Source organism: Lepidochelys olivacea, assembly GCF_965140295.1.
Source record: "Lepidochelys olivacea isolate rLepOli2 genome assembly, chromosome: 4".
NCBI classification, from domain to species: Eukaryota; Metazoa; Chordata; order Testudines; family Cheloniidae; genus Lepidochelys; species Lepidochelys olivacea.
Genome location: NC_140414.1, coordinates 58624408 through 58637971, shown reverse-complemented (window position 1 = coordinate 58637971; position 13564 = coordinate 58624408). Strand labels below are relative to the sequence as shown.

Sequence of the window (13564 nt, the reverse complement as noted above, 5' to 3'; positions counted from 1 at the left end):
ATCACATTGGTGGATGTGCAGGTGAACGAGCCTCTGATAGTGTAGCTGATGTTATTGGGCCCTGTGATGGTGTCGCCTGAATAGATCTGTGGGCACAGTTGGCAACGGGCTTTGTTGCAAGGATAGGTTCCTGGGTTAGTGGTTCTGTTGTGTGGTATGTGGTTGCTGGTGAGTATTTGCTTCCGGTTGGGGGGCTGTCTGCAGGCAAGGACTGGCCTGTCTCCCAAGATTTGTGAGAGTGTTGGGTCATCCTTCAGGATAGGTTGTAGATCCTTAATAATGCGTTGGAGGGGTTTTAGTTGGGGGCTGAAGGTGACGGCTCGTGGCCTTCTGTTATTTTCTTTGTTAGGCCTGTCCTGTAGTGGGAGACTTCTGGGAACTCTTCTGGCTCTATCAATCTGTTTCTTCACTTCCGCAGGTGGGTATTGTAGTTGTAAGAATGCTTGATAGAGCTCTTGTAGGTGTTTGTCTCTGTCTGAGGGGTTGGAGCAAATGCGGTTGTATCGCAGAGCTTGGCTGTAGACGATGGATCGTGTGGTGTGGTCAGGGTGAAAGCTGGAGGCAGGTAGGTAGGAATAGCGGTCAGTAGGTTTCCGGTATAGGGGGGTGTTTATGTGATCATCGTTTATTAGCACTGAAGTGTCCAGAAAGTGGATCTCTTGTGTGGACTGGACCAGGCTGAGGTTGATGGTGGGATGGAAATTGTTGAAATCATGGTGGAATTCCTCAAGGGCTTCTTTTCCATGGGTCCAGATGACGAAGATGTCATCAATATAGCGCAAGTAGAGTAGGGGCGTTAGGGGACGAGAGCTGAGGAAGCGTTGTTCTAAGTCAGCCATAAAAATGTTGGCATACTGTGGGGCCATGCGGGTACCCATAGCAGTGCCGCTGATCTGAAGGTGTACATTGTCCCCAAATGTAAAATAGTTATGGGTAAGGACAAAGTCACAAAGTTCAGCCACCAGGTTAGCCGTGACAATATCGGGGATAGTGTTCTTGATGGCTTGTAGTCCATCTTTGTGTGAAATGTTGGTGTAGAGGGCTTCTACATCCATAGTGGCCAAGATGGTGTTATCAGGAAGATCACCGATGGATTGTAGTTTCCTCAGGAAGTCAGTGGTGTCTCGAAGGTAGCTGGGAGTGCTGGTAGCGTAGGGCCTGAGGAGGGAGTCTACATAGCCAGACAATCCTGCTGTCAGGGTGCCAATGCCTGAGATGATGGGGCGCCCAGGATTTCCAGGTTTATGGATCTTGGGTAGTAGATAGAATATCCCAGGTTGGGGTTCCAGGGGTGTGTCTGTGCGGATTTGATCTTGTGCTTTTTCAGGGAGTTTCTTAAGCAAATGCTGTAGTTTCTTTTGGTAACTCTCAGTGGGATCAGAGGGTAATGGCTTGTAGAAAGTGGTGCTGGAGAGCTGCCGAGCAGCCTCTTGTTCATATTACGACCTATTCATGATGACAACATTACCTCCTGTGGGGGGGGGGGGTTGGGAGGGTGAGAAAACCTGGATTTGTGCTGGAAATGGCCCAACTTGATTATCATACACATTGTAAGGAGAGTGATCACTTTAGATAAGCTATTAGCAGCAGAAGAGTGGGGTGGGAGGAGGTATTTTTTCATGCTTTGTGTGTATATAAAAAGATCTTCTACACTTCCCACAGTATGCATCCGATGAAGTGAGCTGTAGCTCACGAAAGCTTATGCTCAATAAATTGGTTAGTCTCTAAGGTGCCACAAGTACTCCTTTTCTTTTTTCGACATGCACAATGTTGCACATCTGTTAATTGCTAGAGAAAAGGTATTTAGGACTGCTCTACACATAAATTTGCATTGAAATAACCGAAATATGTTTAATTCACAGCTTTTGTTATTTTGATGCAAATCTAAGTATGGACACTCTTATTTCAGAATAAAAGCGTCCTCCTCCTGATTTTTGCTTAAGTCTTCTATATGTAAATCAGACTTTTAGGTGGGTGAGTGTATTTTCAGACTACTACACAAAGATTTAGGTGTTGAGGCTATGGTTACATGAGAAAACTTTGTACCTGTTTTTCAGAAACAGTATAGCTGGACCAAAGGTGTAGGTACAAAACGTTACAGAGCAGATAGAGCCACATGGCATGTTCAAGGAGACAGCAAACATATGTGTGAGATAAGTCAATGAATCTTACACTTGGCTAAATGAATTAAAAGTCCAAGATGTTGCAAAATTGACTGTTTGTTAACAGGAAACAAACCAACAATTATTCTAATAAAAATCCACAGATGAATAATGAAAAACCACAAGCTTTCACAAAAATCTATGGGATACAGGAGAGGAAATCTCTGCTCCAATGTCTCACTGGAGACCACCTCACTGTGCCAACAATACTCCATTCAGCTGCAGTCAGGCTTCCGGAATGTTCTTCCTCACAGCAATCTATGCACCTGGTATATCCCCTCTCTTCAGTTGAAGTACTCACAAATAACTAAAAAAATCTGGCTATAATTCTCTGTATACTATAGTGATTAAAAGAAATTGGGAGCTGTTTTCTGTAGGGATGCTCCAGCTGAGGCACAAAGACAGCAAACAACTTCCCTGTCTCGTATCTGAGCCCCCTGAGAAATTCTCTTAATTTCTTCTCCCAGCATTTCTTAAATTCTTCACCCAGCAGAACTGCAGGACTTTGCTCTGTACTCTGAGTCTGCTGAGGTGCTTATCCTGTCAAATGCAACATAACAGAACATGTTCTCAAGAATGAATGAGGTGCATAAATTACATGTTTGAGTATGCAACCTCCAGTTTGTTCAAGCAACTTTAGACAACTGACACTTGTGGCTAAGAAACTATATTTCCCATAACTGGATAAATATGTAGGCAGAATGGCTTCACTGTCTTGCTAATGATCACTTCATATTGGCTGAAGGGATAGTATCAACCGGCTCCAGAGGGAGAAATGTTTGTCTAAAGATGCTCATTCTCATGGGTGGCTTTTGAGGGGCAGGAAAATAGGTGGGAGGGGAGGAGCCTCACCCAAAAGGCCATGCACTCACACTCTCTCTCTCAAAAAAAAAAAAAAAAAAAAAAAAGGCGGGGGGGTTTCTGCTTACACACTGTCATGATCCTGCAAAATAATAACAGATGCAAAATGGCTTCATGTTACAGCTATTTAAAGTTCTGGGTCACTGTGGTGGGGTCAGTTTTGTGTTATGGAACCAACAGTAGATATATACATGATCTGACCTTTACCAAAAGCTGCGTTTCATTTATCTGTGTTACAGCTGGCAGTCTATAGCATTTTAAGAAAGTTGGCTTTGCTGCTACACGTACATTTGGCTCTCTGATTGTTGGTGTCTAATTTTGTACATCTAACTTTCTGCACCTTGTCAGTGAACTCTAACAGGCAGGGATCGGTGTGCTTATCTGAATAAGATTTAGTACAGTGATTTTATACTCCTGTCTATGCACTTTTATAATCCTTGTCATATACCAAAAAACTACACTTTCAAAACTCCCTATTATACTACATTCAGAAGCAACTCTTGGTTATGACTGAACAGCTCTAAGCTACACTCGGATGGATTTGAATTAAAATATCTTGCTTTTTATTGCAGGCATCTTTTTCATAAATCTTGCGTAGACCCGTGGCTGCTAGATCATCGCACCTGCCCTATGTGTAAAATGAACATTCTAAAAGCTCTAGGGATTCCGGTAAGCATGTCATGCAACAGGCTAGTCAAAATAGAGTGAGAACACCTCCATCCTGTATACATGCCCATCTGTGTGTTATTTAGGTTCTCCTACCACATTCATCACCATGGTACACTGATTTATTAACAGGAACACAAGCAGACATCTATTTTTCTCTTCTTCCCTCCCCCCCCCATGCCCTTTGGCTGGGAGGGTGTGCATGTGTGTCTGTGTTGCTTGGTTGGTTTGTTGAGGGGTTGGATTGTTTTAAGTAATTGTGGCAGGGTTGTACAGTCACATACAAACCTTTTCTATTTACTCTTTTACATCAGGGCTGGATTTTTTTAACTACATTCCTCCTTGTCTCAAAGTAAAGGGTGTACAAATAAAAACTCTCCCAATGTATCGTTCTAAGGCAGTTTGCCTCTGATTCTGATGGCAAAAGTCATTGCCTTTTCTGTCTGGTTCCATTTCCTCTCTTAAGGCATCCTTGCATATCAGCAGGCCTTGCGCTCAGAATTCTAGTTATGAAACATCATTTGGGGGAAATGTTATTAAACATATGAGATTCATGTAATTACAGTATAAGAAAATGTTAGATTGTTAGTCACTTAGTAAATTCAGATCTGTTTCTAAACCTGCCAAAACTTGCCAATTAACTCTTTGGATTCTATTGTCAAATATACTTAGTACATGTTCTGCCAGCAATTACTTTCCCTAAATTTACAGGTATCTCACAGTTCAGTGTCTTCTCCACCAAGAAATTAATCAAGGTTTATGCTTTGTGAAAAAGTATCTCCTGACTGTCAAGTTGAACACTGAACCAGTGGTGGTTGGTATGCCAACAGCTGCTGTAAATACACTGTCCCCAAGCTGAGGTAGCAGCATGCCAGCATTACATATCTGAGCACTACACAAAAGAAATGAGACAAAGGCCAACAGATGAACAAATGAGGACAGCTAATGTAGTTACCCCCAAGAGCAGCAGTGAAATGACATGGGGACATATAATCCAAACAGATTACTGAAATGAAAAAAGTCTGATACAAGTGCTGAAATTATTATTCTAGGAAATAGCACAATAATAAAATAATCATGCAGGTGTGTCCATTAACTTAGTACAATTATAAAGCCAAAAGGAGGCAAATAATATAATTCTAATGATACATTATAATTAGGCTTCTTGATTTTGTGTGTGTGTGTGTTACATACAGAAAAAACTACAATGAAAGATTGTTAAAGTTGCAAAGTCAAACACTCAGAAATTAGGAAATGCCAGTGTTAAGGCTGCATGTTCAACCTTCATTCAGCTCCCTAGTATGCACTACTGTTTAATTCCATCATCACATACTATTTTTTCCACTGACTTCCACGTGGGTCATCAGCAGGGTTAGGACCTTAAGATCCACCCTTACCACAGATCTCTAAGTAACTTGCAGCAGTAGTAGGCTGTTATGCAGCATGCAGACCAGCCATTAGCGGGGGATGAGACGCACACTTTGCCAGTGGGTTTCACAGCTATTGCTGACAGAAAAGAAACCACTCAGAACTCCTGCATTCAGTTCCAGGTTCTGGAGGGGAGTATGCTCTTTTGCCCTTAGCCTGTCTCTGTCCCCTTTGCTTCCTTACTCCAAACTCCCTGCCCCCCCAAGATTCAGCCCCTTTATCCTCTTTCCCCATAAATTCCTGTCCCTGTTCCCCAAAATCCTATCACCCCTCCCCAGCTTCTCCTCCCCTCCCACTGCTCTTCACCCCTCTGCATTCAAGTCAGGCTGATTTCTCCTTGCTGCCTGGGCCCCAGAAGGAGGAGCATAAAAAAAGCACAGGAGAGACAGTCTCCCTCCTCTCAGTTATGGCTTCCTATGCCGCAGCAGTCCTTGGCTGCCAGGGGGAACAATTGCAGGAAAGTGCTGCTCAGCTCCTGCGTCCGCTGAGCTGGATCATGCTTGGTACTGATGCAATCTTCAGAGAATGTAGCTGCCTAACTTTTAACAGGTCTCTACTGAGCATGTGTGAATTGATATTTTCAGAGGCTCAAACTTGGCCAAATTTGAGTGGAATTTCATAGGTACTGGAAAAAGCACATCTGTGACAAAAAGGTCACTCTCCTTCCCAATTTCAAGTCCTGTTCCAAAGCATGAAGCCCTACAGCTTCTCAATTAAACAGTTGTACAAATTTGGTTAACATGGGCAAAACATATTTTCCCTCCCTAACCTCATTCTCAATTCTTGCTGAACTGTTGTAACCAAAACTACCCCCACTACCCTTAAAAAAAAATCTGAGGCAAACACCTGTCTTGGAAAACTTCAACCCAAATGGTTGCAGTTTGGCAAAGTTATAAACGACTGAAAACAGTCTTATAATGGAAAGTGTCGGGAACCTTGGCTTATAAGCAGTGCTACTGGCTCCATTTATAATAGAATGTCTTTATGCCAGTTGTATGCTTACCTTAGTGATGTACATTTGAAAATTGGTTTGTGTGAGTATGAATGTGGCATTACATTTCCATTTTAAGAGGAATGTATAATAGTTTCTAACTGATATTGTTCTAAAAAAACTAGATCTAAATTTTTAAGTCACTGCATGCCAGTTTCATCACAGAGTTTACTTCATAGCCAAGATTTTTTTTAAACGGCTGCCTAAAACTAAAGCCTATTTAGACATGTAAATAACTAGCCTGATTTTCAAAACTGGTGAGTGCCCAGAAGCTCCCATTAAGATGTATCTCCTTTCTGCTGAGGCAGCCTGGTCCCCTGGAGGCATTCCACCCTTAATGAATTCTGCCACCATTTACAGAAGCAAATGTCTGGCCTCAGTCCTTTCACTGGCATGCTGATGGTGAATTCAGCTCACAAAGCTGAGCTTCTTCTGGTCTTAGTGTCTAAAGGGGAAACTTTTTTTTCTTTCAATTTCAAAGAGCTACATCATTGTTGGGATGCTCATATCAAGTAAAATAATCTCCCTTCAATTCTGACTCCTTCCCCAGAAACATGATCTGAACAGGAAAACAACTGCACTTTTTTTACTAGATTGGTTGAGTTGGAGCCTTTTATTGAGAACCTGATGCAAAGGCCATTCAAGTCAGTGGAAAGATTCCCATTTTTAAAATCGGGCCCTAAAAGCACATATGTACAGAGAACTAGAGAAACTAATGTAACTAACAAAATGTATCAAAATATATCTGTGTCACTCTGACAGTCAAGGTATAAATAGTAATTTTAAAAAAGCAATATTTGTTATTAGGATTAAAGTCTACTGTTTAGTTTTTTTCCAAGTAAAATTATATTAAACCTGCATGTAAAATGGGATCAATTAAATTGAACCATGACATTTGTGCCACTTTAGTTAGTATTTGTCAGGCTTTCCATTCTCTCCTATTTTTAAGGGTTTAAAAATTGGTCATAAAAGCTCATTCTAGCAAAAACTGCGAACACAAGAGCAAATGGATAACTGGGGGGAAAAACATTTATGCATTTGCTTAGTTATAGTGCTAAAATATATATGTACACATATATATGCACGTGTGTGTGTGTGTATATATATTTAGACTATTTGTTTAAATTGTATAATCCTCAAAACCAAATTTGATTTTAAAATGAACTTTCAAAGGCTTCCAACAACTGTTTGAAAAGAAATCTAATGGGAAAAAATGTGGATGTTTGTGCCCAGCAATTTTTGTCCCTGGTCCTGCAAGTAAACATAATGCATAGCTTTACACACATGAATACTCCTAGTTCAGTGGGACTCATGTCTTTGCAGGATAAAGCCTGTTCTTTGCTCAAAGTTGCTTAGAATTTTGTATGCTTGCAGATGCACTTTGTCTTCACGCCAACTGTTATTTAGTCTCTTCCCCAACGCGAAACCCCCAAACTGTGGTTTAGGTTTTTTGTTGTCTGACTACATTCTGTACTTTAGTCTGTGAACTGAAAATCATATGAAGATTGTTTTAATGAATATATTCTTTTATTATGAACCATTTTAAAGTAATGCTAAGTTTGTAACATAGAATCATAAAAATGTAAGGCTGGAAAGAACCTCAAGAAGTGATCTAGTCCAGCCCCCTCCACTGAGGCAGGACCAAGTATGCTTAGACCATGCCTGGCAGTGTTTGTCTAACCTGTTTTTAAAAGCCTCCAGTGACACGGATTCCACAACCTCCCTTCGAAGCTTAATCCAATCCTTAATTATCCTTATATTTAGCAAGCTTTTGCTAATATCCAACCTAAATCTCTCTTGCTGCAGATTAAGCTGATTCCTTCTTGTCCTATCTTCAGGGGATATGGAGAACAATTGATCACCATCTTCATTATAACAGCCTTTAACATATTTGAAGACTATCAGACCCCTCTAAGTTGTCTCTTCTCAAGACTAAAATGCCCCGTTTTTTAACCTTTCCTCATAGGTTAGGTGTCCATTGTTGTAGTCTCCTCTGAACTGTTTCCAGTTTGTCCACTTTTTTCCTGAAACATGGTGCCCCAAACTGGACACAATACTCCAGCTGAGGCCTCACTAGTGCCGAGTGGAACAATTACCTCCGATGTTTTATATATGAAACCTGTTAATATGCCCTAGAATATTAGTGCTCTTTATTTATTTATTTGGCAATGGTTTCACATTGTTGGTTCATGTTCAATTTGTGATCCACTATAGCCTCCAGATCCTACTCAGCAGTACTACAGCCTCGCAGTTATTCCCCATTTTGTATTTGTACATTTGACTTTTCCTTCTAAGCACAGAACTTTACATTTGTCTTTATTGAATTTCATCTTGTTGATATCAGACTAATTCTCTAATTTGTCACAGTCATTTTAAATTATAATCCTACCCTCCAAAGAGCTTGCAAACCCTCCCACCTTAGCATCATCTACAGATTTTATAAGCTTAGTCTCTACTCCATTATCAAAATCATTGATGAAAATGGATCCAGGGCAGACCCTGTGGGACCACACTAGATAGATCTTCCTAGTTTTGATAACAAACTATTGATAACTACTCTTTGAGTATGATCTTTCAGCCAGATATGCACCCACCTTATAAAAACTTCATCTAGACCACGTTTCCCTGGTTTGCTTATGAGAGTGTAACATGAGACTTTGTCAAAAGCCTTACTAAAATCATGATGTATCACTTCTACTGTTTCCCCCTTGTTCTTGACAAATCCATGTTGGTTATTATCTATTACTCTATTATCCACTAATTGGGCAATACAAATTGATTGTTTAATAACTTGTTCTAGTATCTTTGCAGGTATCAAAGTTCGGCTGACGGGTCTATAATTCCCTGGGTCCTTTTTGTTCCTCTTTTTAAAGATAGGTTTGCCCTTTTCCCATCCTCTAGGACAGAGGTGGGCAAACTACGGCTCGTGGGCCACATCTGGCGCACGGGACTGTCCTACCCAGCCCCCGAGCTCCTGGCCCAGGAGCCTAGTCCCTGGCCCCTCCCCCGCTGTTCCCTCTCCCCTGCAGTTACTCTGCCCTGTGAGCTCCTGCCACTCTGAGCAGCATGATAAGGGGGCGGCGGGGGGGTTGGGTAGGGGATCCCAGGGGACAGTTAGGAGTGCGGGTTCTGGGGCGGTCAGGGTGCGGGGAACAAGGGGGGTTGGATAGGGTGTGGGAGTCCCTCGGGGCAGGTCAGGGGGCGGGGGTGTGGATAGGGGGCAGGGCAGTCAGGGGACAGGGAGCAGGGGGAGTTGAATAAAGGGTGGGATCCCAGGGGGGGCGGTTTGGGGCTGGGGGTTCCAGGAGGGGGCAGTCAGGAGACAAGGAGTAAGGGGGGTTGGATGGGTTGGGGATTCTGAGGGGGACAGTCAGGGGGCGGGAAGTGGGAGGAGGTGAATAGGGGCAGGGGCCAGGCTGCTTGGGTGGCACAGCCTTCCCTACCCAGTCCTTCATACAGTTTCGCACCCTGATGTGGCCCTCGGGACAAAAAGTTTGCCCTCCCCTGCTCTAGGACCTCACCCATCCTCCATGAGTTCTCAAAAATAATTGCTAATGGTTCTGAGATTGCTGCAGGTAGTTCTTTTAAGTACCTTAAGAGTGAAGTTCATCGGGGCCTGCTGGCTTGAATATATCTAACTTATCTAAATATTCATTAGCCTGCTCTTTCTCTATTCTGGCTTGTGTTTTTCCCATTGTTAATATTAATTGTGTAAAGCATCTGGTCACAATTAATCTTTTTAGTGAAGACTGAAGCAAAATAGGCATTAAACACTACAGCCTGCTTGATGTCATCTGTTATTAGCTCTCCTTCCCACTAAGTAGTGGACCTATACACTGCATCTTTTTCTTTCTCCTAATGTATTTATAGAAGTTCTTCTTATTGCATTTTATATCCCTTATTAGGAGTAATACATTTTGTGCCTTTCTGATTTTGTCCCTATGTGCTTGTGCTGTTCTTTGCTATTCATCCTTAGCAATTTATCCATGTTTCCACTTTTTGTAGGTTCCTTTTTTGATTTATTTCAGGCCATGAAAGAGCTCCTGATAGAGCCATGTTGGCTTCTTACTGCTACTCTTACTTTCTTTTGTATCGGGATAGCTTGCTGCTGTGCTTTTAATAGTGTCGTTTTGAGAAACTGCCAGCTTTCATGAATATTTTCCCCTTAGACTTTTTATCATGAGACTTAATAAACTCAGAGAACAGACATGCTGCACTTTTTTTTAAGTCCATTATCCTGGCATGAAACAACAGTCAGGAAATTCACAGGAAAGGGTGAAATAGGCTAAAGGACTGATCAAGTAAAGCACTTGGGCACAGGTTTAGCTGAAAAAACATAAGCTGTCTCATTTTCTTCAGTGGGACTACTCAGATGCTTGACATTAACAATGTTTAAATGCTTTGCTAGATCAGGGCCGCTGAATCAGATTTTCAAAAGTATTTAGGCAACTATAGATGCAGATGCTCAGCAAGTGGAATTTTCAAAAGTGCCTAAATAGATTAGGCACTAAATACATTTGAAAATCTACCCTGTAGTGTCTGCTAACTTTTTTAGGCCTAACAGGATATTTGTGTAACTGCAGTTCTATCTGAATATGCCCCTTTATGCTTACAGGTGCTATTGAACACATTGCAAACAGTACCCTAATCTTTGAATTTTCCTTGTTTTTATTATTTTATGGCATAACCTTAAGGCATTATATCTGAAGTGGGTGTGCAAGCTCAACCTCTCCCTGCTATTGAGAGAGCAGACCTGACACCTTTGCCGAAAGGCTTAGGGGAGTCTGCATTCTCATGTACGGCAAAGGGAATTGACTTACACAATTTGCCATTAGTGTTCAGAGGGGAACTCTCCAGAAATCATCAGTCTGACAGTCAGGAAATAAACCAATACAGAAATGCTTGAAAGATCAGTAAATTCTACTGCAATTGGTCATCTCAGCTTGACCAGTGAGTTGCTGTCTAGAGGATATTAACAGAGGTCTTGGCACCAAAACACACAAGCTCTGTAACCATCTGCTTTAAATGCATCTGAATCACTTTTCCATTAGCCCTGAATTTACTGGGATATGTGCATTTATAGGCATGAGTTTTAATTCTGAGCTAAACAGTTATTTTGTTTTTGTTTTTTAATTCACTTGGTTTCTCTGGGACCACAATACAGGAAAGACTCCTGAAATTCCCATTACAATGAATTCTTTATTCTTTCTCATTATTTTCAGCTATAAGAAATGAAGTACAGTATAGGCAAAATGTAAGTCTTTTAATATTGAAAACATTTTTCCTTCTCTTAGCAATTATACACCCCTTTTCCACCCCTCGTACAAATGTGCACATATGCAGTTCTTATCAATTCCTCGCCTTCACTTAAGTCTCTGATATCAGCTCTATAGTATGTGTATTTCAAGAAAGCAGTGACTTAAGAGGTACAAAATCCCTTGCAGTTAGTGCCTGTGTTTATGTTAATAATCTGACTCAGCAGTGTGCCTACCTCAGGCAGATTATATCAATATATGTGCTCATTTACTCCATGACACACTCCCCCAAACTTTTTTTTTTTTTCTGTGAGGAAGCAAACATCAATATTCTGGGCAAGACTTTTCATACTAAACATTTCCTCTGCATACTGCAAGATAGTCTTCCTACAAATAGTATTAAGAGGATCCAGGTATGTAGAAAGCAAATAAACTATGTATTTATTGGATATTACCATTTAAGGGCCCAAAATTGCAATATTTATCATAGTCCCATTTAAATCAGTGAGGCAACAGTAATAAGCACAAGACATAATAGTAAGTGATTGCAGGATAGGGCCCTAAAAGGAATGGGCGAGAGGAAAAAAATCTAAATTAATGTTTGTTTAACTACAACCACTTATGTATAAATTCAGGAAGAAAATCTAGAGCAGTTATTTCCTTTAAGACTGGTTAAAAGATAGGAAACAAAGGGTAGGAATAAATGGTCCATTTTCAGAATGGAGAGAAGTAAATAGTGGTGTCCCCCAGGGGTACTGGGCCAGTCCTATTCAACATATTCATAAACGATCTGAAAAAAAAGGGCAAATAGTGAGGTGGCAAATTTGCAGATGATACAAAACTACTCAAGATAGGTAAGTCCCAGGGAGACTGTGAAGAACTCCAAAAGATCTCTCAAAACTGGGTGACTGGACAACAAAACGGCAGATGAAATTCAATGTTGATAAATGCAAAGTAATGGACATTGGAAAACATAATTCCAACTATACGTATAAAATGATGGGGTCTAAATTAGCTGTTACCACTCAAGAAAGAGATCTTGGAGTCATTGTTTTCAGAGAATGAAAACATCCACTCAGTGTGCAATGACAGTCAAAAAAGTGAACAGAATGTTGGGAATCATTAAGAAAGGGATAGATAATAAGACAGAAAATATCATATTGCCTCTATATAAATCCATGGTATGCCCACATCTTGAATACTGGTGCAGATGTGGTTGCCCCATCTCAAAAAATATATATGGGAATTGGAAAAGGTTCAGAAAAGGGCAACAAAAATTATTAGGGGTACATAACGGCTGCCATCTGAGGAGAGGTTAATAAGACTGGGACTTTTCACCTTGGAAAAGAGACAACTAAGGGGGGAGAAGATAGAGGTTTATAAAATCATGACTCGTGGAGTTATTTACTCCTTCTCATAACACAAGAACTAGGGTTCACCCAATGAAATTAATAGGCCACAGATTTAAAACAAACAAAAAGGAAGTATTTTTTTCACACAATGCACTGTCAACCTGTGAACTCCTTGTGAGAGGATGTTGTGAAGGCCAAAACTATAACAGGTTTCAACAAAGAACTAGATAAATTCATGGAGGATAGGTCCATCTATGGCTATTAGCCAGGATGGACAGGGATGCTGTTCCTAACCTCTGTTTGCCAGAAGCTGGGAATGGGCAACAGGGGATGGATCACTTGATGATTACCTGTTCTGTTCATTCCCTGTGGGGCACCTGGCATTGGCCACTGTCAGAAGACGGAATACTGGCCTTCTTTCTTAACTGTAGTCCTTAGTATTTTCTCTGTAGAATAAAAGCTCAAAGACTTTTCTTTTTGTTTCCATTAGCCAAATGCGGATTGCATAGATGAGATACCTCCAGATTTTGAAGCTTCCATAGGAGGACCACCAACTAATCAGATTACAGGAGCTAGTGATATAACTGTGAATGAAAGCTCTGTAGCTCTGGATCCTCCTGTCCGGACTGTGGGAGTACTACAAGTCATCCCGGATGCAGATCCTCTTCCCCAGGTTGGGGAGGGTAACTTCACAACAAGTAGTAAGTTTCTCCTTCTGGCAGAGTTTGCCCTGACAATAGTATGCAGAAACCTGAATCACAAAGAAATGTATAGAGGTGTGGGGCTTGGAATATTGTTTTCACTACTTAAATTTCACTGAAATCTAGAGGATAAATAACTTGGCTTAAA

General features: G+C 41.1%; 1 protein-coding gene across 3 annotated transcripts in view; it reads left to right on the top strand.

Annotated features, from left to right (window-relative positions):
- RNF150 (ring finger protein 150) overlaps positions 1 to 13564 on the top strand; it is a 211861-nt gene that overhangs the window by 160979 nt on the left and 37318 nt on the right. For all 3 annotated transcript variants that reach the window (XM_084626119.1, XM_084626118.1, XM_084626117.1), the window contains exons 5-6: positions 3596 to 3692; positions 13206 to 13416. In XM_084626119.1, coding sequence (XP_084482245.1) covers positions 3596 to 3692; positions 13206 to 13416 — 308 coding nt within the window. The remainder of the gene's footprint in view (positions 1 to 3595; positions 3693 to 13205; positions 13417 to 13564) is intronic.